Genomic DNA, 26,765 nt, shown 5'->3' with positions numbered 1-26,765 from the left:
GTAAAGTGTGCAAAAGAGAACGTAACAAACCGCTTGGAAACATGACACATATCTGAATATTGTGGACACAACACATCTAATATTTACTAATATTGCCAAAATATTCTGTCTTGCAGTTACACATTCATAAAAAGTAAGCATTTAACAACACATCTATTTTGTACAATTTACCTACAGCTATGGGTGGATGATATGACTCTAAAATAATATCACAATATTTCTGTGATAAACATGTATTTTAGGAATACAATGTTGCAACAAAATAAAATGGTTAAATTATATTTTATATAAATGTAATGGTTTCGAACATTCAGTGGAAGCAAAGTAAAAAGTAAACATTTATTACGTAAACATAAAATGTTTATTTTGAAAACAGTAAAATATCAAGATTCTGATTTTATATAAAGTACAGTGGAACCTCTACCTACCAACTTGATCCGTTCCGTGACCCGGTTCGTAAGTGGAAAAGTTTGTTTCTCGAGTCAATTTTCCCCATTTAAAATAATGGAAAAGCAATTAATGCGTTCCAGCCCCCACCCCGAACGTCACCCTTTTTGCACTGATATATGTTTACAACACTCTCAAATTAGTAAAAAAAATACATGTAGCATTACTAAAAAATAAAAGAGAAATACAGTGGTAACAGTAATAAAAGAAATAAGAAAGTAAAAAAAAAAGGAAAAAAAAAAAAAACGTGATGACTGGCTGGAGGAGTAACACAGGCACTGGCTGTATGACGGGAGGTGGGGGGTGGGGGGAATAACGGAGAGTAGGCGGGTGAATGTGGGGAGACGAAGCGTAGATACGGTTTAACTTAGCACGAAATTCGACGTCTGCTATTTACACTAATGCTAAATTGCTAAAGCTACAATTTGCTAATCTTAAAAGCTCACTCAAGTCTGGGCGCTGGGAGACTCGTCTATTGGGGTCAGTGGGCATTTCCAGCCGCCGGTGGAGGCTCGGGTTCATTTCTAGAGTCATGGTGCGTTGGTGGAGGCAAAAAATATTCAAATACCCGGTTCGTATCTTGGAAAGTTCGTTAGTAGAGGTTCTATTGTATTTTCAGTAAATATGTAAACAAAAAAAAAAAGTAACAATGTGAAAAGACCCTCACAGTAAATAAACAAATATTGAACTGATTCTTGGCTAAAGTCATTATCGTCTGTTTGCTTGTGTTAGAGCAAACGCTAACCACTATTCTCTTCGCTACACTGTTTTACTTTCCTCATACTCAACTTGATGCTTCTTCTTGAGGCGGCGTAACAGATCAGTTGTGTTCCCCGCTTTTGTTACCGGCTTCTTGCATATTTTACATATTGCCGTGTTTTTTTTGTCCATCTTATATTTTAGAATTAAATCACCTTCACACAACTGAAGTTGCTATACATTTGGAACAAATTCTTCTTAACAACTCACTTATGAACATAAGCCATATTATGCAAAACTACACAAATAATTACATAAACAAGTCTGAATATCTCTATTATCAATATATGAATTTTTTTATTGTTTTAAAATGTATAACAATATTATTGCAAAAAATACATTATGTCACAGCCCTACCTGCAGCTCTCAAATCACATCAAGTTCAGGTCATTTATTCAACCACATACACACACACAAAGACAGCAGGCGTCCCCTAAATGTGCCCATAGTTCAGAGAGGCAGAACAAAAGCACTACACAATGCTCCACGTGCTGTTTATTATGCCTTTTCACTGCTCTGGGTTGCCAGCTGACACATTTAAGCAGCTTGTCCCCTCCAACAATGCAAAATGGGCGTGGGGGGATGAATCTCTCACATGTGTACACTCCATTCTGGGGGAAGGAAAAAAAAAAGCTGTCTATTGTTCCTTCAGACCTTTCTCCAGCCTCTGTCAAAAGCAGCAGATGGAAGTTTGAACAGATTTAGGGGCCTTGTGCCCTTTCACCATGCAGAGACAGCTGGGTCAGAAAATACAACACCATCCGTTTACAAGGAGAGAGAGGGGGGGAGTGAGAGTGCAATGAGCAAGAGTGAGAGAAAGAGAAAGAGAGAAAGAGAGAAACGGCAGGCTGTATGCTTGGACACAATGCTCCTGTCTGCTGGACTCGTGTCTTGCATGCTGCTGGAATGTGTGCTTGCTGCTGCTCAGGGGCAGAGTGAAGTCTGTGTGGAATCTGTGAGACAGATTAGACAGATACATGCCAATTTATCATCTCTGCACAAAGTACCAGTACAAGGCAATGAAATGCAGCCCAGCCTCTACCAGAATGTGAAAGTAAGCAGTGCAAATTTACAACAGTATGCAGATAAAAGCCTGCTAGTAAGTATGTGGCATATGTATAGAGTTGATGTGATATAAACATACAATATACACATATATTACTGAGATATAACAGATCAGCACATTATAAAAGGACTGTGCAATGCCATCTAAATATGAATTATGTATGCCTAAAGAAACAGACGGTTTGTGTAGTGGAGCCTGTGTAAGATGGAGACTCTCTGACAAGTCTGTGTGGCAGAGGCTGGCAGACAGAGAGGCAGCGTCTCAGACAGTAGCCGCTCTGGCTTTTAGCACACAGCTCTCACCGTGCTCCACAGCAGCTGCGCCGACAGATACAGCGCACATGCTAACAGCCAATATAAATTCTAGCATAAAACAAAACAGGTGTTTAAGGCTACTCAGGCTATCCGTTGAAAGGCTAACCGTCACAGTAAAACAACTGACATTAAACACAGAGCAGATGGTAAAAAACAATTAAAATATACAGGCTACTGATGTGCATTTGTGAAAGGGTAATTGTGACTTAATGAGCATTTTTACATCACCAGAACATCTCTAGTGTTATGGCCTCAACTGAATTTGTCAATAACTTTTATAAAAAGCATCTTAGTGAAGCAGAACTAATTCCAGTGCAGGCTCTAGGGCCATTTTCCTATTTCATGCCCAACAGGAGGATCACATATTGTATATTCTAATCTTTTTATGCCTTTCCAGGTTTACATGCACACAACATGTACCATCTTCAAATCATTCAATCATCAGAATGTCATGACCAGAAGCAGCTGCACATTCGTCTACAGTCTGCAGAGAGTATAGAACAGTTCAAAATGGACTGTGGAGCAGTGAAACTGAAGTGAACGAGCCCCATACAAAAAGTGTTGAAAAGGAAACATCCAGCATCATTACCTCACTTATGCACTTTTGGCTGAAAGCAATCAAATTTTACAACAAATGTTCAAACACCTAATGTAAAAACATTCAAGAATAAAACAGGCTGTTACTGTAGCAAATGGCTAATAAAATATCTAATGCTTCCCTAGACTTCAGAGACAACAGGTGTGTTTATGTGTGTGTGTATTGATACACATGCATATTTAGCTGGAAGGCACATTAGAAATTTTGATTATACTGAGCTTTGCCAACAAAAGTATAAATTGGATATGGCTCCATATCTTTTGCATTCATTTTTTTTAATACACCACGTGTCCAAACCCTGCCCATCTGCTTGCTTATCTCAGCCTGCAGCAGCATCAGAGTCACGTTATGTGGCAAAGGCCTCAACATGGGAAAACCAACACGTAGGGAGCAGACCTACAGTAGTCTCCATACAGGGTGCTGCACTGGATGATCTGCCCCCTTCAGACCGGGCTATTGTTCAGACCCTCCTCAGAACATCACTTCCTTAAAAACGATAGCTAGAGTATTGTGTGTGTTCAGGGTGGGGCTTTGTTTACTGGAACATTTCTATCCACTGTGTGAGTCACAATCAAAGGTCTTGTGACAGTAAAATATTTCACAAGAACTCTGGCAAGACACATAGAAACTACAGAGAATTACTGCAGTGTTATTTGTATGAATCAGATGGGATTTTACCTGCTGATGATATATATATATATATGCATAGATAGATAGAGAGAAAGGCAAAGGACATAAAGAGATAAAGGGAACAAAAAGTCACATCTTTGAATGTCAAAAGGTGTGAGTAAGACATTAGGCATTTAAACACCACAGGAGGAGAGCAAGGGTGAGAGGGTTTTGGAGGTGGGGGGTGCTAAAAAGAGATTGGGAGAGAACAGATTGACACAAGAAGCTACATTTAGAATCTTATTAGAGGGAGTAATTTCCCCAAACTCAAATCCTGAGTCATTTAAGACCCTTTTGCAATGATTGCAGAGCAATCACTCCATCTGATCTTGAGCTCTAAAAGGGAACAAGTCTTTAAAGTCAGCTCTCTTTAAAATTCAAGTTAATGTTAGCTAGAATGTAAACAGCTTTCCCTGCCCCTTTTGCCATGCAACCAATTGCTATTTAACGTGACACAGATAATTATTTTAGTTATTTGAAATCAATGGTCAAATGCTTTCATTTCACAACTTTGCTGTAAAGCACAGATTAAGAACATGGAGAAGATTAGGAGGAAAATTCAAGAGCATTCTTACAACTGTATACAATCATTCAATTATCTACAAAGTGGGTGTTGACTATATTTTAGTTTAAATTTTAAAAATACAAACCTTTAGACAAGAATAAACTCATTTCATTAGCCAAAAGACTATTATGCTACACAACACATGAAACCATATGCACTTAATGCTATTTGTGCTGCAAGCAAGAAAACAAGAAGTCATTGAGAAGCGATTGTGTTTAATAGTCCATGACATGCTGAGTTCCTTCTGTGGAAGGTCGTTAAAAGGCAGCTTGATTAAACACATGGCACAGTAAGGGCTCAGCCGAGACAGAAGTGGTCCTCCCACTGCCTGGGCAATAAACGCACCAGTTACAGCTGCTGAAAGGCTGCTGCGGTGGCGAACGGCTGGTGTTCTGTGGCTACGCTGTGCCTGACCTGATCTGACCCTGAAGCTCTTTTCCCAGCACACTGAGACGCTGGCCAGAGAGCACTGAACTGAAACATAAACCTTGACTGAGCAGAGGTCCTTTTAGGGCCATGTCTGGACCTTTCACACGTATAATGTCAGCAGACTAGCATTTGTTTAGTTTCTAAACAAAAACCAAAGGAGGACTACTGTTCAAAACATTGTTCAAAGCCCATTTTATCAGTCTGGGTCTTTAAAAAAATGAATGAAGGAAGTCTGGTGAATTACCCAGTGTATATATTTTCCATTTCCCCCTGACTGATCTTGTAGTACAGCCAAGAGGTGGCTAACATCCTAATTTGGTCTATTCGGTTTAGAATGGGAAGTTATGTCATGATATATGTTTACTTGTATATAGTGAAATATATTTAAAATCATCTGTCTGGTGAAGTGAATATAGGCCATATTTTTGGGAAGCGAAACATGCTTTTATTACAAGGCCATACCGCAACATCTGTCAGCAAAAGCTGCATCTCCACCTCCTACTAGTCACTTCCTGTAGTTGTGCAAAGCATGAGAACATGTTCATCAGTAAACCACATCTGGGTTGTTTTACCACCTGGTGTGAAGTAAAACCGCTTTGAGACACAAGGAAAAAGCAAATAGAATCATTAACTGCTCCTGGACTTTGCCTTTTCAATTCTACAGTTGAACAATCGACCTACAAAACCCAAGCAGGACACTGACATGTAGTTTGCTTGTATTTCTCAAACTAAGCTGGTCATCTTATGATAGACTTGGGCAAATTCCTGTTGAGTTATATGATATATATGTAATATAAAAAGTGTGCCCTGCATGGGATTCCTTAGCAGTAGCAGGAATATTATAGAAACATTAAAACACAGCTTTGGAACTGATTTGTAAACTGAAAACTGTATTAACTGCAGTTTTATAACTAGGTGTACGAATGCTGTCCCTGTTCAAACCTGGCATTAATATGCGTCTCGGATGATCCCATCACAGATGACTATCAAAATGTGCACCTGGCATTTAAATAAGTCCCACTCAATCCCACCGAAGGAGAAGCATGGTGGAGTTTAAGTCCCACAGGCTTGAATAAACAGACATTTCGCAAACAAACTTAAACAACTCCACAAGTTTTTTGTTCTAGAAACATAACATACTCTCAGAAACCTTTTAAGAGAACATGTGTCTGCTATATAGGTTAAACAGAAACATATACTTTGCAGGAATATATTCTGCGGGAATGAAATAACTGTATAAACAACTACAGAATGTAAGAAATCACAATGTGGAATTGATCAGAAATACATGCGCAATATTCTAATCTTTCAGACTAAAGCACTCAGTACTGTTCAGCTGTACAAGTTTAAGTAGGCCTAAATAACCCTAACAGAAAGCAGAAGAATAGAAAGAATGGGAGCACAACATGGGAAATCTGTGGCCCATGTTTGCTGTGTGCTAAAAACACTTCACTGGAAATCTACAGGGAGCTGCTTTCCGTTCACACGTACATACACTCACTCTAAACTTGAAAATTGTGCTGCCAGTGTGTTGTGGAGAGGCAGGAAGTAAATGAACAAAGAACCATCACAGAGATCACAGAGTAAATAAATGTTTAGTAAAACATTAAAAAACACTAAAAAAAAAGAGCTAACAGAACAATATAAAAGTCAATGACGGTACTGAATAAAACTCTTTTTACTTTAACATATAGTCACTTTGGTAATCTGAGTGCCATATGTTCTGCATTACAATCATTTACTCATCTGTGTAGTCTGTGCTTTCAGGGGCAATGTGGGAAGAGTCCTGCGAGTAAATGATAGTCTTTGATCACATCTGGACAGTTGTATGAGCCGAGAGTCTTCAAGCAGTAAGATATCTACTTTCTCGGCAATGTTTAGAAAAGCAGAACATTTATATTTTACTTCCTCTTCCACCTAGCACTGGGATCTGTTTCATGTGCGCTTTGCTTAATTCAGTTAGTAATCGTACAGACACCCAGACATATTTCATAAGCGTTAAGTACGTAATGTGACCAACACCAAACTATGCAATCGAGCCAGGAAGTGCTAGAGTTCAAAATATTAAAGATACAGCTGATAATTTACTTACCATCATGATATATGAGCTAGAATGACTCATAATACAAACCAAAGAATACTGTTATTCTGAACAAACCCTTTTATACAGTCTACGAGACACTTAACTACAGCTTTCTTTGGTTTTGCATACTCAGTAAACTGGATTAGCTTTATTCTATTTGTGCTACGTCAAGCTCCGTTTATATGCTGGAATAAGATTAAAAAACCTCAACCCATAATCCAATACCTGCTATAATGGAATTGGTGGACTTAATATTCATATGGTTCTGAAAGCCACAGAAACTATTCCTCAAAAACTGTCAGGGATTACTGAATGTGCTTGAATTTGACAAGTTAAGAAGATGACACTGGGTAAAGAAAAAGTAATACATAGCATGATCCACTGAGCTGAAGCTCTGAGTATTCAAAATAAAAATGTGTCTAATAAACTACAAAACAAATACAAGCTCTGACGTGAAAGACAGCATTCATTTTAATTATTATTTTTTTGAAACTCGGAACAGGTCTTGCTTCTTGTCTCAGCCAAAAACCAACACTTAATTTAAGCCCAAAGGGCCATAAATCATTTGTCTCATTCGACTTTTTCAAATGAATGCCACAGAAATTCACACACACCAAAGGAAACATTCTGTTTTCTCTATAGCCTGGTGTTTCAGTTGAAAAATACAACAACATTAATGCAAAAAATTAAACTTGTTGTGTCCTGGCTGTTTTCTCTTTCCATCTCCATTCTCCGTTTATCATGCAATGCTCATAGTGACTCAGTCATCCTACATAAATCTGAGACGAGGAAGAGCTTTTGTGAATCCACGCATGTCGAACAAAGACAAAAAGGCAAACGACAACAAAAACAACCTCTGAATGTGTGTTATTTTAAGTCTGCCACTTTAAAATGGACAAATTAAGTGTCCTGTATGAAATACAAGAGGTCAGCCAGGGCATGACACACCCCTGAAATAAATATGGCACACATTCCCTGAAAGGACATCTGCTAACTTGAGGAAGGGGGTGAGAAAGACAGTGAGTGAGCAAGCGAGCTAGAGAGAGTGCAAGAGCGATAGAGAAAAAAATAAGAAGAGAAACAGACACATTCAGTACAACAATGAATGAAAGACAAAGGAGGCTGTGAAGGAGGCCACAACATTCAGTAGATGCACTTGTAGGTGCTTATAATTGTGCTTCCAGGGATGTGAAAATTCTGATCACAGGCAATCACAGATTCGTTTATAGGCCAGGTGTTAACAGCTATGCATTATTGTGGTCATACGTGATCAGACCCATTTTAATGCCAGGTATGAAATGGATCATAGTGTACTTTTCGAGGTGGGGAACTAAACCCTGGTTTGCGGTCTTGAAATCAGCAGTTTACCAACTATATCACTTCCACAAATGATAGAGAGGCCTTTTTCAGACATAAACCACACGTTTCTAAACATTATCCAAAAGAGCTTTATGTGAGAATGCAGATGTCTGAAACAGATATACTGGACAATAAACGGGCTTTATCCTGCCAGGTCCCTAGTACCATGTCTGGGTAATGAGTCCAGGTCATTGTCCAGAGAATTCACAATCAGTGAAACTGTGCAGTGATGATGTTAATATCTTGAACTTAGTGAGCATAAAGACATAAAAAAAGGTGGATGAAATGAATGACTGGATGAGAGAGAGGCTGGCTAATAAACACATTTCAAACTCACTTACACACCCCTCTATTATGGCTTGTGAAATAAAGACCATCCATATGTATACACACCCTGATGGATAGATTACAGCACATGGTAAAGCAGACCAAGCTACAAGAGTCTACAAAATAAAATAAAATTGAGGGGAACATATACAGGGGTTGGACAATGAAACTGAATCATCTGTCATTGTAGTGTGGGAGGTTTCATGGCTAAATTGGAGCAGCCTGGTGGCCAATCTTCATTAATTGCACATTGCACCAGTAAGACCATGTGCATCCAATGGTTCAAACATTATATCCTGAAGGCGGTGCCGTGTATCAGGACGACAATGCACCAATACACACAGCGAGACTGGTGAAAGACTGGTTTGATGAACATGAAAGTGAAGTTGAACATCTCCCATGGCCTGCACAGTCACCAGATCTAAATATTATTGAGCCACTTTGGGGTGTTTTGGAGGAGCGAGTCAGGAAACATTTTCCTCCACCAGCATCACGTAGAGACCTGGCCACTATCCTTGCAGGACTTGTATATGCCATTCCCAAGACAAACTGACGCTGTATTGGCCGCAAAAGGAGGCCCTACACCATACTAATAAATTATTGTGGTCTAAAACCAGGTGTTTCACTTTCATTGTCCAACCCCTGTAGATGCAAGGGCAAATAATAAAATATAAATATAGGGGAAACTAAAGAAACAAGAGCAAAGAATGGTGAAACTGTTGCTACAAGTGTGCAAGAAGGTGCAACAAGAAACAGAACACTTAAAGTGTCAAAACTGAGCAGGGTAAACAATGTGCAATGTATTGGCTAACACAGCAATTAAGTTATGTTCATATGATCCTATATATAGATCTTATACATATAGCAGTTCCACTGACAAACAAACAACAACAATACTCATTTTACCCCAACCAACTGCTGAAGCCCAGCACTCAATTTGTGGCAGAGAAAATCAGTATGATACAAAACAAGGACACCTTCCAACCCACATGCTGTCTTCCCTGTCTGTGTCAACACAAACCATGAATGCTGCTGCCCATATGCCATGAACCCACACTAAAAAAAGGACTATTTTATCAGTGAAAAAAAAGACTATTTTATCATGAAATATTTCAGACTAAAAAATTACATACAGAATAGTTAAAACCACACAGCAAGACCTCAGCAGAGATTACATCGTCCAGCACAATGGGTCCAGATGAATGCCCTTCCTGCAACGTGTGGGAATAATAAGAATGGTAGAAGAAATGCTGCTCTTACCTGAGGCCTGGCTCGTTGGGATGATGCTGAGTAAGAGCAGCAGCTGCAGGGCCACAGAAACTAGAGCATGTGAGCGTGCCCCCCAATCTGGCGTCGCACATGCTACCATCCCATCACACATCTTTCAGCTCCGCTGCACAGCTACCGTCCTCTCCGGCTAAACCTTAGGAGACACACAAGCATTTTAATACACAGATCATCCACTGAGCTGCATGACACGGCAGAAGCTGTGCTCAGTTTACAAGGAGATACTCTTTACTGTAGACCTAGGTAATGGCACATTAGCAAGGAGACCATGTCTGAACAGTATTAATGATTCATGCCAGCTCTGCAGGTACAAACGCTTAAGAATTATCATTTAAACGTAATCACAGTTACAAGACGACTCTGACTCAGAAACATCACAGAACAAATCCCATTTGAGCAAGCTCAAGTTCTAATCAAACAGCCAGCTGAGGAAGTCAAAACAGAAGTCATGTTTTTGGCACTGTCAGACCTGGACACCTGAGTGCAAACCAAGGACTATTATGGGCTTATTTCAAGTTCAAGAAGCTTTATTGTGATTTCATCCATGTACAGAGTACGCAGTGATACAAAACAACATTTCCCAAGGACCATGGTGCAGCACAAAGCACGGGTGAAGACAGAAACAGAAGTGCAACACAGTTAAAGTGCACACTTGGTGAATCATCTGAATATTTAAAAGACTACACTTACACACAATATACACAGCAATCAGGGCCCACAATAAACAGACCACAGACCACCATTTTCAGAAGAAACTAAAGTTTCTTTTAAGGCCACAGAGCATACAATATTACGTTGACACGGCAAGTAACTTCACTCAATTTAAGTGTTCAATTGTAAATGAGCCCTCACTACGTCACTGCATATCACCATGTTTCATATTAATGCACTTGAATGTTTTTACATATAACTGGTTTGAATGTTATTCAAATAATCCCCTCTGTTCAAAGTAGGGCAGTTCTTAGCCATGTTCAGTGACTAAAGCGCTCTGACTCAGATAAGAATTTAAAAATGTGGCTTGTGAGGTTATTCAATAATCATGCTCATCAAACGGCTTCAAAACAACCAAATGTATAAAAAAAAAAGGAACAAAAGCTCATAGTGATATCTTATTTGCTGCATTCTTCATGTCCTTTGCAATAAAGGACTTTCAAACCCACTGAGTAATCAGCTGGCTTATTTCCTCTATTCTTCCACTTTTGCTACTGACAGCGGCTGAAACAGGAACATACTGTCTGCTACCTTCAAAAATGGGATTTACTGTGAATTGCATTTGAATTTTAGATAACTTTTCACTGAACTAACAAAACACTGCTTCTCTGATACTCAACTTTAATTACGTTTCTAGTGGCTAAGTGAGGGGGGGAATATTTTGATTAAATGTAGGAAAAGTTCAAACCAGGTTTTCAAGCTCATACCTGAAAATGTATTGTATTATTACATTATTCAAACATTTCCAAAACACATTATCTAGTGAAATATTGGATATGTTTGTTTTCAATGTTTGTTGTTTTTATGTTTGTTGGCAAACAAAGGGAATAATGTACATATCTGGTAGCTCAAATAGAACAACAAACCACCAAAATAAATATCAAGGGAGATATTAGATACAGTCACAACATCACAGAAGCTACTGAAGTCTGACATTTACATAGTTGAACTCATGCTTCCTGTGTACTGTACTCTGTGTACTAGCACACAAATGAGAAGCAGGTGCTGGGCTAGTCATTAAGAAATAGCCAATTGTCAGCATTCTCTCTGCTGCAAGACAACTGAAGTGTGTGTGTGTATTGTCCAGGCTGCTGAAGCTTGGGCCAGTGTGAGAGAGCACCTCCTACAACCATGCCAGTCTGGTGTTCCTACCACACTGTCCACTCCACTGCAGGGAGCCTGCAGAGAACAAGAAGCGTGACGCAAGTTGTGCTGGCACTAATCCTCAGTCACACACAAACAATACAGCATGCTACAGTCCTACTAATTTTATTGTGCGTTTATGCGAAGCTAAATGTAACACTCAGTAAAATAGCTGCGAACAAAATACATTTCTGTGAGCTTTTTCAGAACAGCAAAATAAAAAATAAATAAAAAAGAAAGCCATTAGAGTAAATGAGTCATAAACAGCCTGAATGGAGGAAGATTTTTTTTTCAGGTGATAAAGCTGCAAACAGATGACAGCACAGCTGGGATAAAATAAGCCATTCATTTTTCAATGTTATTTTGAAAGAAAACAAACTGAAGTGCAAACAACCTTTATCTCCTCAATAGAAAATTACTGAGCAAATTATATTAATTCAAATGTCACCAATCTTTTAGGAATAGCCAATAAACTTCATCCTGTCTGTATATTGGGAAAGGCCAATCTGAAAACCTGAATGGCATTAAAAGCTCTTAATAGTACAACAAGGTGTCAGTGAAGCAGCAATGCTTCACTGAGGGTAAGGTAAGGGGGGGGGGCTATCTCAGTTCTTATTACTGGAGAAACTGGCCACACAGAGAGAGAGAGAGAGAGAGAGAGAGAGAGTGAGAGTGAGAGTGAGAGTGAGAGTGAGAGAGAGAGAGAGAGAGAGAGAGAAATTCAGTAATAATTTTCCAGTCTGCATGAGGATATAAAAGACTCTAGTTGAAGCACAGTTCAAAGCCTGAAGGCCCACGGGGTTCTTTGTTACGAGACTGAACTGCAGCTGCCACACAGGGCCTGACCAGTACCTCGGTTGGTCAATAAACGTGGTCCAATACTGAGACAATAACACAAGCAACGCCCATTTTTGGGCTTGAGGCTTGAATGCTTAACACGTGCCAGATCTAAAACAAGAAAAGAATGAAAATAACTCTAAGGAAAAGTAAAAATTGCTATATAACAGAAATATATACAAAAAAAATAATATTATTTAGGACTGTGTCATAAACAATGTGATGCGTGACAACCAATTTAGTTATAATTGTGTAAAAGTGCACTGGGCGATATTTATTCCTTTATTAATGCTATTTTTAGTTGCATAAAATGGGTATTATTTTTAAGGAACAGGGCTCTACCAAACTGTATTTATCAACTAAACAGGTATAAAATTACTTTAAAAGAGAAACCTTTTAAATCACAGTGAGTAACAGTTCTGAAATCTCAGGCACAATGCTGTTAAAATACAGCAGTGTTGAAGCTGTTAATGAATAGCAGAAATGAGGACAAATGCATACTTTTTAAATAAACCAACTCACGCCACACTTAACACGTTGCGGCGTAATCCTGAGTGTTATTTCCTACACACAGTCACAAATAAAAGCTGTTAACTTGAAGTTGTGGCGTTCACCCTGCAGAACATACAGCTCACAGGCAGAAACCTGATAGTGATCAATATGTGAAGTAGGCCCAGCCTGAGCATTCGTTTTAGATGGACATGGATTCTACAAAGCAAAAGTCTGCCCTCAGGGCTTGTTAATGCTTTAAACACTAAAAAACGTTCAAATACTTGTGGAGTTATGGGTCCTACTTGAGGTTACAGACTTGGAAGAGAAGCAACTCTGATTTCTGACCACACCAATAACTTCTGTGGAAAGAGCTCTACCCATAATATAATCAAAGTCTCCAGAGGACAGGACAGGACAGAACAAATCAAGTTTTGACAGGATTAGGAAAGGATAAATCTGAACACGAGAGTAGAAAAATGAATTGGCTCTTTCAAGTGGCTTTCCACAATCTTGCCACATGATATATTTAAATCTTTAAAATGTATTCTGAAAATGTAGTTACGCAGGTACTCTGCTAGTCCAATTACAATCATCAAATTCTTTCAAGCAGTTTAAAGTATCAACTGATACAAAAAGATTAGTCTCAACCCACTCCCTGAATTGCACTCTGATTTCTATTGCAGATGACAAACATTTTATGGATTAAAACGATCACAAAATTATCTGTAAATTTTTACTCTGTGTCACTGCGAGTTCCCAAATGCAACTAGGGATGGCACGATACCACTTTTTTAGGTCCGATACCGATACTGATATTTTACATTTGGGTATCTGCCGATACCGATACTAATCCGATTTTTTGAAAAAATAGTTGCTTTGAAAAAAAATTTTTTTCCGAGCAGCGTTTGTTGATGCGAAACAGTTTTCTTCTTAGCATTCGAGGCCTTGATAAATTCCGTGTACTCCTTTCCGTGGTGTTTCTGTAAGTGTTTAATCATGTTCGTGGTGTTAAAGTTCCCAACACTGCTACCACCTCGTGAGACAGTAACATTACACAAATTACACTCGGCGGTCTTGCTGTTTTCTTCGTTGACTGTGAAGTAACTCCACACTGCTGACGTGTTTACAGGCCTCTCATAATAATCGCTCTATCACGTGATGCCTGCCGGTCCGATGCGAAAGTGCTGCATTGACTTACGACATGTTGCAAATTTCACCCTAAAATATTTTTTTTATATATATATATATATTTAAAGGATTGGATTGCATGTTTTTTCCTTCCTGATATCCGATCCAGCAATTTAGGCCAGAATTGGACCGATACCGATAATGAATATCGGATCGACGCATCCCTAATTTGAACACAGCAGCTGTTCTTCACACTGTGTGAAAACTTTATGATTAATGAACCAATGAAAATGCTCCAAAATCACTTTGAATAAAAGCTTTTTACATTAAATTCCATTGAAAATTAAGAAGGGTTTTCCCCTTCTCCTATAAAGTTACTATTCTGGAGACATGCTTTTCATTGGACAGCGATGATATGCTTCACGTCACAGACCATGATACGATTAAATTATTTGTGATCAAATTCACCCACACACACCCCAGCAATGTAAAGTTCTGTCCTGTTGTCAAGAGACCACAAGCAAAAACAATGTCAGTAACTGCTCAAATTTCATACATATTTTCACAAATACTGTTGAAAACACAGGCAGCTGTTGATTTAGATGGAGATTATTGGTCAAGCAATATATTACTCAAGCTGTAATCCTTTTGCATAATGAGCTTTACCACCTTCCTGGAGTTTGGTCTGGTTATCTCTGTCAAACTGGTCAGACGGAGAATCATTCCAACAGCACAAGGCCATGACGTGATTCGGCAGGAACAATGGATTAGTCATTTGATGCTATTTTTAAATTATTTTAATGATAATTCAATAAGCTCGTGTGGCTGAATTTTTGCTACTGATACAGCATAATATCCTCCACTAATGTGTACTGCAAGCTTACTGCATTTGGAGAGAACTGATTTTACTGCACGAAGTACAAAAAAAACAAAACAAAACAGAAAAAAAACTACCACAGAACCTCACCGCAGCTGTGCATTTTGGGTCTGGTTTCCCATGATTTCTGGTAAAATCAAGGACAGTATAAATCAATTTTTTCATCTGAGGTTTACTGAATAGTTTTAAGTCTCAAAAACAGTGTGCGCTCACATGAATTTTTCCTTTAGATTTATAGCAGCTGTTTCTTGCTACATGTAAATGCCCTCTGCTCTGATTGGCTGCTCTTCTATTAAGCATCATTCCAAAATCAAAATGTGCTTCGTAACACCACAAAAAAAAACAAAAAAACAAAGTAACTCAAACAATTGCTGAACTGTACTGAATGCACATCTTGAGACTTTAACTGTGTACATGCCACATCGCAGCGAGGAAAGTTTGAGTTATGAATTTTAAGGTCTCCTATTTCCTGAAATGACTCCTGATCTATCCCATGTGTCCTAAAAACACATTAACCATTTAAAAACTCATCTCTGTTAATTTAGAAGAAAATACAACTCCTTAAAAGTGGTTTAAGTTTAACTTTACACCTTCACATTCATTTAGTATGAGCAGATTTATGAATATGCAGTTAGACCACACCTCAATCTTCACTTACTCTTCTGCGGATTGAAAGCCATGCCCTGCAAATTGCCAGAATTAGTCCCTTTTGTTTATGACATCAGAAAACCTGGTTGTCTGAATCTCTGTGGAACACTGCAGTTTCAAAGTGGGGATGCTCAGTTGTGGAGCTGCCAGATATTTAACTCGTGATTCGTCTTCTGGTGTGTAAACAACACCACATGGGCAGGTTAAACGCTTGATTTGCACTGGAGGGGGACGTTTAAGCTTAGTCACTTACCAAAATATGCTCCAAAGCCCGTGTGTACTAAGCCTGATCCTAGTTTTAGTTACACGTGCGCAGACACGTGCATATGCTATTAGAGCCAGTGAAACAAAGAGGAGCTCACTGTATTCGGCTGAAAGTCACCGATTCACTTCAGCGCCGGGCAAAGATCACAGCCCTAAGGCACATACAGAAAGCCTAGTAGTTTACCAACAGATGTATGTTAACAAAAGAAAGCGGTCTGACTAGCACAGGAAATGATCATGTTTAGAAACGACCATTTTTAAAGCTCCTTTTTGATTCTACTGAGAAAATTAAAGGCTGTGCTGGTCTCAGGGAGAAACAAAAGACGGAGTGTCATCTGAAGGTATTTGGTAAGCCCTAAATAGCCTTCAATTATATGGAATGAGGTTAAAGTTGGCTTCTTATTCGCCACAATCTAACTGCCGTGTTATTTAAGGTGGAACGGATAAATTGGAATTAGAAACCCAGCTCGGTTTCGTCATACCCTTTTTTTACTACGTTTATTCCAACTTAGTCACCTCAATACAGATGTTAGTTTATAATGTTACGACACTCTGACTATCTTGCTAACCTATCTACATACATTCTCTATGGTTAATGTCAGATTACTACTTTAAAAAACAACGTTAATTTCAATATCTAATGATAATGTAAAGAAGCACTCGTTGCTTAAAGCTCTAACAAACAAGGCAAAACAAAGCCTGACTAGCTCTTACTGGTTCGAGTATAATATTCCTGTTGTTTTAGACATATATCTGAGATATCAAGCTGTTTTTGACTTTGTTTACTAAGGGAAACGGCTAGCCTCTGAGTTAGCTGCCTCTAAAATACAGTCATCTTCAACAACAACTGTTATCGTTAGCTTAGCTAGCCGGCCAACGCACAGAAAGATACAAGGCTTGAGGAAACTCTTACCCGAATTAAGCCGTCTTCTCAGAACTCACTTTGGGGACATGGGGCTGATTCTACAGGCTAAAGACTCTGGGTCTGTAAATAATGTTTATCCGGTGTAAATAAACCGCGGAAAGTGTGTAATTTCTCCGTTTAAGCATCCGCTAGCTTCTGCTCTCAACAGTCCCTACCGAGTCGCTCTGCACAGCGCTGTTCTCTGTGTTCCGTTCTCGGCTTCAGCCGTGAGTCAATCATCAGCGAGTCGACTCTTTCATTCGGTTCTTCGATGTGGTTCTTTTACCTGAACCTCGTGTACCGACTCCCAAAATGGCAGTTTGTCTAAATTAGAGCAACAATTAGTCACTGAAAATGTGTTCACGTTACCAAAGAGTCATCATACTGACACCCTACGGCTCGGATGAATCAATTACTCAGTACTAAAACAATTTAAACATGGCTGCCTTATGTGAGAGATCCACTCTGTGAAATATGAACTAGTTCATTAAGAGAGAACAAGCAATTTGATTCTTCATGTTTTGTGATTTACAGATAATAGAAGAAATGTAAAAATAACAAATTATTACACTGATATGAGCTTCTACAATGAGAAACAACATATCATTCATTCATTCATTCATTGTCTGTAACTGCTTATCCAGTTCAGGACGCCAGTCCTTCACAGGGAGACACACTCACACATTCACTCACGCTCACACCTATGCAATGGCGTAAGTTTGCTCTTGATATTGGTGGAGACCTATGAATCTACCAACCCCCGACTCCCCTGTGGTTTTCCTTTGCTCTGTGGTAAAATGACAATGTAAGAGAACCTACAATTGGCAGCTTGTTGTGCAGTTAATTTCCAAACCATGTCATTCATAGCTACAGACTAATAACCTGCTGTTATTATGATGGACTCATTTCATTAGCAAACTTGACTTTAAATGATTTACATGTTTCTTTGTAAAATAGCTCCTTTTGTCCACCTTCTTTTTTGCTGCCATCCTCACTCGCTTGTGTCACCCATGATGCACCTGAGTCTTGCACAGTTACACTTGCTTATGACTGGAAAGTTTTCCTTCCGGTTTTGGCGCTGCTCACAACTAAAAGTAGCCACAGAAACTCATGTGATCTGTGAATCGTAATCAGAGAATACATTTCTATAGCGACTGCTCAATTTTTGATGGAGGGCATAAAACAATGTCTTTTCAGGCTTAAGAAAATCTTTGTTGGAAGTGTTTAAATATTGCCGGAGAGGCACTGTGGGGCAGCAGGTAGTGTGACTGGTTACAGAAAGTGAGTTGATTACATTTTTTGGTGCTGAATCTACACTATCTCAGTTTACATTGCATAGGTCAGAACAGAATTAACTCTGTGACTAATGGTGAAACCCATTTTACCACTTAGCCCAGACCCTCCATTTGGGAAAGAGGGGTGGGGGGGGGGTGCTATGTACCCCTTCAAATAGAGATTTTCCAGGGGCTCACTTTAACTGAAGGGCTATGAATGTCTTTTGAATCAGCTGCAAGATGGCAGTGCATGTGCCCAAAATAGCCACAAACATCAGTATAGTCTCCTTTAATAAACAATGATACCCACTCTGTTTTCTCAGTTTAATATACTTTCAGTGCATGATGTTCCTTTACTTTACAACAAGCATAAACCATCACTAATATTTTGCCAATGTCTCTGAATTTTCCAGTTCCACCTTAAATGGCAAAGTAATTGCATTCTTTAAGGTGGAATTGGCAGCTGTGAACAAAAAGCCATTGAATAACCCACTTATTTCAGCTACATATAACTGAGAATTTAATTACGCTATAGTCCAGTAGCTCTGTTATCACTGCAGACTGGCAGCAGAGCCTGCTTTAATGCTGCTTTTTTGTGTTCTGATGTGGTATCAGGCTCTTGAAGGGTCATCCCGTTTCATAGGGGAAGACTGTAAGCACTGCATTATGTAACTCAGATCCAAGGGGCAATATAACACTCAAAGAAAGTTTGTTTTGACAGCAAAAATAGGGTGTAATTCAAATGGCCTTATGACAATTTTAGTGAATATGAAATCATATGTAGAGTTTTTTTTATATAGGCTAAATTAGTTACATAAGATCATAGTTTTTTTATTCTTCTGAAAATTCACCCATTTATATTACTTCTAACGTATTATATTTTTGAAATTAACACACATAATGTAATTTCTGTTAGTTAATCAAAAGTCACCTAATTAAGGTGACTGAAAAAAAGATTCGATTAATTTGTGAGCCGAGCCCTATGATCCGATTCGCTGGTTCTCGCACCATTTCCATGGAAACAGGGCGGAGTCACGCTGTTCGCAGGAGCGAGCGTGTGTTTTTGTTTTTCACAACCAGCTGAACAATGACAGCAAAAACCAAAATAAGATCATTATCAATGATCAAAATCATTAATGAGACTACACTTTCAGATACACACTCCGGATAATCACATTCATACTGTAACAGTCAGTACACTCACAAAAACCTGTTACAAATAAAATTCCTACAGTAAAAATAAGTGCACACTGCAATTCACTCAAAACTAAAAATCATACTGTACCATATGATGCAGTGACTATCAGTATATTTACAGTGAAACACTAGGAATACTCACATTCTCACAGTAATGTTCAATATACAACACAACAGTACACTCAGAACACTTACATTCTCACAGAAATAACCCATTCTTACATTAATAGTCAGTGCCCAGACAGTATTAAATAATTTTACCCCAGACAGCGAGCATATATCGGTCCACTGGCATAACAAGGCTGGCAACCACTGACTGTAGACCACTGCTGGTCCACCATTAGACCACACAGATTACTGTCCTGTACAGGATATAACTCATTTATAATCTCCTCAAACAGATTTTAAATTCACAGAGACTTTTATTCTGGAAAACAAACTAATACAAATATTACCAACAACTATGAGAGAATCCTGATATAAAATGATTAAATGCTAAAAATGTTGACACTGTGCTGGATTAAAATTATTTACTAATCTTATTTATAAAGAATAACAAAAGAACCTAATGAAAAACATAAGTACAACAATACACTCTGTTTACACCTTACAGTAAAATAGTAACACAAAATCACACCAGTTACTTTACAGTAACACGTTTACAGTGGTTCGAGGAGAATTATTTTAGTGTATTACATTACTGATGTAAAATAAAAAGGCTCACTCATCTTCAGTTGCAGTCCTTTTTTGAGGATTGCTGTCCTTTACTACTCCGAACGCTAGGTGACAGCACCATAGCATCACAACTAACCCCAGCCGTTGTTGCCACATTGGTAGAAAACCCTCATTCAATTACAAGCCTCAGTGTGCATAGTCAGTATATTCGCTTAGTTTCAATTTGGTTCTAAGCATAGATTAACTCTATCTGAGTAATCTGTGACTGTGTTTTATTATTAATTAAGCACCTGATAAGACATTAGCTGTGACAATAGACGACCTGTGAGGCTTTGTCGTTAGTGAAGACAGGGATGGAGAATAATTTCCTATTCAGAGATCACCGTGTACAATTGAATGCAATGGTGCAGTTACTTCCAAGTCAAACTTTAAAACTTAAGCGGGGTAACGTTTCTTAGAAATAACTTCTAAATCTGTCATTTTGGTGAACAGACAGTCCATACGGTCATTTATACCATTATGATGCACTCATTGTCACTATTATTTTTAACAGACCTGCTACTAGTCCAATCTATTCTGCTCTCTAGACTCACCACTTTTATCTCTATCACAATTTCATTAATCAATGGCCAGAGGGGACTTTAAAGAGACAATTGCACAAATGGTATGATCCTTAGAAAACAAAACAAACAAAAACCCATTCCTTCTTTCAATGACAAACCATTCATACTTTTCCATGGCCAGTCCACCTACCAGCATGTGTTTTTGGACAGCTTGAGGAAACCAAAGCACCCTGAGGAAACACACAGACACAGGGAGAACACACCAAACTCCATACAGACAGTGACCCAAAGTGGGGCTTGAACCCACAACCCATGGACCCTGGATCTCTGTGACAACAACGGTTCCAGCAGTGCCACCATGCAGCCCATGTTATGTTATGAGTAGCTCAAAAAGATGTGTTGGCATAAGAGGAAGCCTGTGTTTGCCCTGGCCCCGTATGAGAAGTGGAGAGTTAAAGGAAACGTCTATGATTTTGGAGAACTGCCATTGTCTCTGGTTTGTTTATGTTCAGAAGCTCATTTTAAAATGGAAGGTAATATTTGATGAGAAAAAATGACTGTTGTTTGTACTGCTGTAGTTGAACTTGTCTAAGTTTTTATTCACTGTTTAAATTACCACAGAAACTAATTTGATACATGAATTGTTAAATTTTCTAGCACTTTGTGTCTGTTTACTTTCATGCAGTTAGCACTCTCCTGAATTTAGAGTGGCTTCCTACCTGAGAAATATTAAACAGCAAAAATAAATTAATATTACCCACCTATTAAGCAGGAATAAAACATTCATTCATTCATTATCTGTAAGCGCTTATCCAGTTCAGGGTCGCGGTGGGTCCAGAGCCTACCTAGAATCATTGGGCGCAAGGCGAGAATACACCCTGGAGGGGGCGCCAGTCCTTCACAGGGCAACACAGACACACACACATTCACTCACACACTCACACCTACGGACAGTTTTGAGTCGCAAATCCACCTACCAACGTGTGTTTTTGGACTGTGGGAGGAAACCGGAGCACCCGGAGGAAACCCACACGGACACAGTGAGAACACACCAACTCCTCACAGACAGTCACCCGGAGGAAACCCACGCGGACACGGGGAGAACACACCAACTCCTCACAGACAGTCACCCGGAGGAAACCCACGCAGACACAGGGAGAACACACCACACTCCTCACAGACAGTCACCCGGAGGAAACCCACGCGGACACGGGGAGAACACACCAACTCCTCACAGACAGTCACCCGGAGGAAACCCACACAGACACAGGGCGAACACACGACACTCCTCACAGACAGTCACCTGGAGCGAGAATCAAACCCACAACCTCCAGGCCCCTGGAGCTGTGAGACTGCAACACTACCTGCTGCGCCACCGTGCCGCCCCAGAAATAAAACAATATCTCTTTAAATGATTTTTCAACATTTGGAGTACTCCACTATTTTTCTGTCAGCAGAGAGAAAGGGAGTCAAATATATCTGACTGAGCCACTTTGGTTTTTCAGTTGTTTACTGATGCTGGGGATTTTGTAAACACATTAGACTGGTTTTCACACTGGAGAGCTAGGGAATGGTGAGAAAATTTCTTCTGATTTTTTTCAAATATTTTTTTTACATGTATTTATTTTATTAGTACAATCGTGAATGTCCTTTAAATTACTAACTGTCTACTGAGCAGTGCAAATGTCTAAAGACATTTTTGGGATTTATTCAGAAACCAGTAAATTAATTTGAACATGTGTGTAACTGACGGTTTAAAAAACAAAACAATAATAAACAGAAAACCCTACGCAGACATAACACTGTGCAGTGACCCTGAAAATAGACATCATTACACACCCACGTAGCTGATAGAAACAACTGACATCTGAAGATCTGTACAAAGGCTCAATGTAAATTTCAGCTCTTGCATGACAGAGAAACTCCTGTACTTCTTTAGTTTCCCCCATTATCACTTGTACATAATGTCTGCTTTAGCACTTTTCTGTGAAGCTCTTTGTCCATCTTGTTCTCAGCAGATCCTAAGTTCAGTTTCCTTAGGCTAGTTTTCCAATGCTAGGCATTGTGTGTAAATGTAAGAAATCATAACTACTCTGTCGCTGTTCTCCTCCAAGCAAGATGTGCTGTCCATTTAAACTGTATTATAGTAGTGAAGAGATTGAAATGAAGAGATGAAATGGATTGCTGTGTTAGTGGATTTATTAGTGATTAAAGTGGGGAGAATGGAGAAAAAATGGAGTTAAGGAACTGGAGTAAATCTGGAAGAAAACTCCTAGTGTATTAGGACTTAAATAGGATTTAAAATGAAATGATTACATAAATAAAACAGGAAACACACACACACACCTCTACACCGTGAGTTAAGGGGAGTGGCACTTCGTTTATCTGTGTCAAAGGTAAATCTGTTCTGAGGGATCTGGCAACCCTGCTCCTGGACCATCACAATAATAATAACAGTTATGGCGCTGCTGATGCGTCGCTGCACTAATATTTTCCGCATAAACCCACTCGTTCGGATGAGCTCCAACTCGGCGGTCCGTCTCGGCCTGTCTCCGGCCAGCTGCATGTTTGACGAGGCTGTGGAGATAAAGGTGAGCGGGCTGAGTCCTCGGCAGCGCGTGGAGCTCCACTCCGAGCTGAAGGACGATAAAGGGCTGGTGTTCAGGGCCTGGGCCTCGTACGAAGCGGACGGCCGCGGGCAGCTGGACCTGGGCGTCCAGGCCTCGGACAGCGGCACCTACACGGGGGTCGATCCCATGGGCTTGTTCTGGTCCATGAAGCCGGACGTGCCTCACAGTAAATTCCTGAAGAGAGACGCCTCCATCCCCCAGCTCTACAGCATCCAGGCCTCGAGTGGAGGGCAGGTCCTCGCCCGGGAGGTGAACGAGAGGCACTTCATGGCTCCTGGGGTCAGAAGGACTCCGGTGAGGGACGGCAGGATCCGGGGCACTCTCTTCACACCGCCTGGTCAGTATAATCCCATCGCTTTCAGGTGGGTTAAGAGGTTTGTGGCTACTTTAAGGTGCCCCCACTGTAAACCAAGACCACACAGCATGCTGTACATCCATAGAAATGCACTACAGGAACATGGGGTAGTAAAATACCAAATCTGACCATATGTTTCTTTAAAGGAATACTGCGTAATATTTTTGGTTTTAAAATTACAGCCTCAAAATGATTGTGATACTTCAGTGTCACTTCTACTCTGGGCTAAGCACTACAGAAACTGCCCTATGTAACATTTGGAGCTGATTGCTGTCAGCATCATAAATACAAGATACTTAATGGTTTGTGGACACCCTACAACACATTAAATAAATGTTCTTCAGCTTCCACCCACCAAGGATTTGCACTAGATGCTGGATGATTGATGGATGGCAGCCATAAGAGCCTTCACGAGGTCTGGAAATGATATTGTATGGTTAGTTCTGGATCATCCTGTAGGTACTGGATGGTGCTCCATCACACCGGAGAACAGTTCCACTGCTCTGCATCCCGATGGTTTGGGCTTTTATACCAAAGGGCATTGAGCTTAAGTGACTTTAGGCACAGATTGATCACCCTGAGATCATCCTTTTTCTTTAATGCGGCGACTCCATGTCAAAATGCTGACTTCTAAGTCACCGACTTGAGAAACAGCAAGACGAGCATGGAGATGTTTACTTTCTGTTGCAGACACAGCCACGGTGTGTGTTTGGTGTCATTCTCTTGACAGTGAACTCGGTCAAGCAGCGCCGTGCAGTGGTGTAAGTCAGAATCACAACTTTACCTTATTCAGTATATTCAGGCGCCTCATTTAAAATATTTTAATAATATTTAAAAAATTTAAAAGGAGGACTCTGCTTTATCAAAGCCCTGGCCTCTCTGAATGTAACCCATCCGTGGTGGTGAACATATAACACAGACTAGTGATCAATTCTCCACACAAACTAGGGGCAGTGAACACACCCACAACTGGTACAGTGAGCAGCAAACCATGCCTGCGTTTAAGGAGCATTTTTCCCAGGGGCACTTCTTCAGTCATGGATTTATTTTACCACCATTATGGGGAGGACTACTGAGCTACTCCCTGGCGAAAAGGCAGTCTGTTCAAGCCACAGGAATGACTGCAGCCTCAAGAGGATTGTCAAGAAAAGTCTGTTCAGTCCAGATTTTAGAGCATTGAATGACAATGAATTAATGATTGAATGAACGAATAATGTAAGTGCCAAAGGACTTGAAAAGAAGCAGATAACTGAATAAATATCAGTGTAATATTAACCCAAATCTACATGAGTCCGTTAATTCACTTTGTTGTTATCTCTTATACAGGAAGAGGCCCGTTCCCTGCCGTGATAGATCTCTATACTTTGGGGGGTACTCTGTGTGAGCCGAGAGCAGCTCTACTGGCCAATAAAGGGTTCATGGTGCTGGCCCTGGCTTACTATGGGTACCAGGACATGCCCAAAAAAGTGGATAAATTAGAGCTGGAGTACTTTGAAGAAGCATTAACCTTTCTGCAGAAGCAGCCTGAGGTCAGTGGAGCGAGCCGTGTCACAGAGATTGATCTGATTATTGAGTTGGCTTAACCAAAGGACATTAACAATCACCAGATATGATCAGTCTGTGTGGCACCAATAAAGACCACCAGATCGATTAAAAATGGAGCTTGAAATAACATAATTTGGGTAAATAATTTGTGTATAAAACAAAATTCAAGAATTCTGATAACTCTCTGCATCCATCATCAGTTTCTAACTTTTTAATGGCAGTAAATATTGGTGTGTGTGTGTGTATACATGATGGATACATGGAGTCATTTATTATTCTTTGTTTTAAGGTCTCTGATTTAACTATCAATTCACAGAGACGTAGATGCATGCTTGTTTTAAAGCGTCCTGACTCACCACTTTAACTACTTCACACACAATCATGTAGTTATCAAGTATGAAGGAACTGTACTAATCAAATCTAAGATGATCAGTCAGTCATTCCCAATCTCTAGTTACACTGTGTTTTTATTTCCCCCAGGTGAAGCAAACTGGAATAGGCACTGTGTCTTTCTCAAAGAGTGGAGACCTAGCTCTGTCCATGGCATCGTTCCTGCCCAACATCAAAGCCTCTGTTTGTATCAACGTCTCCATTTCCAACGTCCTGTTCCCTCTCCACTACAAAGACATGGTCATCCCACCTCTTTCGTCAAAAATGAAGAGAATAACCTTCACAGACTCGGGTATCATGGACATTAGAGACGTTCTAGATGACCCTATGGCGAAAGAGAACCTCTCCACTGTCATACCGATTCAGCGTGCCACTTGTAATTTCCTGTTTCTGGTGTCAGAAGACGACAGGAATTGGAACAGCACGTATTTTGCAGAGCAAGCTTGCAACATACTCAAGGCACATGGAAAAGCTAATTATGAGGTGGTGAGCTATCCAAAGGCAGGGCACTTTTTGGAAGTCCCTTACATGCCTCAGCATCCTTCTGGATTTCACGCTGCAGTGGATCAAGTGGTTGTTTTTGGAGGAGAACCCAAAGTCCATGCAGACGCACAGCTTGATGCATGGAGACGAGTGCAGGAGTTTTTTAAACAACACTTATGAACACGACCTGGATCCAAAAAACATACAAACCAATAGCTACACAGTGGGAGGTGTCAGTGATTTCCTAGCTGTAAACTAAGGTAAAATAACGGAATTTCTATCACAAAACAATAACTACTTAGTACATAATGATGATAAAATTATAACTAACACAGGCTGCAGGTTTCACAAACATACATCAGTACAAGTAAATGCCGTCATTTAAAAACAAATCTATCAGAATGCTGCTATCGCCATGCGTCTAGTTTGGTTGCAGTGGGAAAAGTTAATGTATTAATAACATAATGGTGCCTTATTCATGTAAAATGCTGATTTTTGTATTAAACTAATAAAGTTTGTTAAAAGCCACAATGTAGTCTTCATTAATAATTCATGAGTGCATCTTTATGAATATTAATATGAATTAACAAGGTTAATAAAAAGTTTTATCTTCCCCACATCTCTGTCTGGGATTTTCAAGTGTGTTGAGAAATCAAAGCATGGTCTTTAGACCGCAGTGTAGCGCCACTGATGACTGCTCTTCTGTGAATGAGGATTAACTGAAGAGGTCACTTGACCTGGACTGC

General features: G+C 39.7%; 2 protein-coding genes across 3 annotated transcripts in view; one reads left to right on the top strand and one right to left on the bottom strand.

Annotated features, from left to right (window-relative positions):
• susd6 (sushi domain containing 6) overlaps positions 1-17,123 on the bottom strand; it is a 29,340-nt gene extending 12,217 nt beyond the window's left edge. For both annotated transcript variants that reach the window (XM_066676603.1, XM_066676604.1), the window contains exons 1-2: positions 16,917-17,123; positions 9,877-10,039 (exon numbers count right to left, since the gene is read on the bottom strand). In XM_066676603.1, the coding sequence (XP_066532700.1) occupies positions 9,877-9,997 (121 nt within the window). In that variant the 5' untranslated portion in view covers positions 9,998-10,039; positions 16,917-17,123. The remainder of the gene's footprint in view (positions 1-9,876; positions 10,040-16,916) is intronic.
• A 5,884-nt stretch (positions 17,124-23,007) lies between these two features.
• acot20 (acyl-CoA thioesterase 20) lies at positions 23,008-26,541 on the top strand. Its single transcript, XM_066676601.1, has 3 exons — positions 23,008-23,583; positions 24,928-25,130; positions 25,627-26,541. Exons 1-3 carry the CDS (start codon positions 23,076-23,078, stop codon positions 26,197-26,199), a joined length of 1,284 nt encoding a protein of 427 aa, XP_066532698.1. The 5' UTR covers positions 23,008-23,075; the 3' UTR covers positions 26,200-26,541.
• Positions 26,542-26,765: the final 224 nt, after the last annotated feature.

The sequence above is a fragment of the Hoplias malabaricus genome, chromosome 7 (assembly GCF_029633855.1).
Source record: "Hoplias malabaricus isolate fHopMal1 chromosome 7, fHopMal1.hap1, whole genome shotgun sequence".
Taxonomy (NCBI): Eukaryota; Metazoa; Chordata; class Actinopteri; order Characiformes; family Erythrinidae; genus Hoplias; species Hoplias malabaricus.
The sequence above is the reverse complement of the archived record's forward strand: the minus strand, read 5'-3'. Positions and strand labels throughout refer to the sequence as shown.

Excerpts from the sequence above, each read along its gene's own strand:
- acot20 (XM_066676601.1), top strand. The coding sequence starts at position 23,076 with ATGGCGCTGCTGATGCGTCGCTGCACTAATATTTTCCGCATAAACCCA. Across the intron at positions 23,584-24,927 it reads CACTCTCTTCACACCGCCTG|GAAGAGGCCCGTTCCCTGCC; the intron begins GTCAGTATAATC and ends TCTCTTATACAG. Across the intron at positions 25,131-25,626 it reads TTCTGCAGAAGCAGCCTGAG|GTGAAGCAAACTGGAATAGG; the intron begins GTCAGTGGAGCG and ends TATTTCCCCCAG.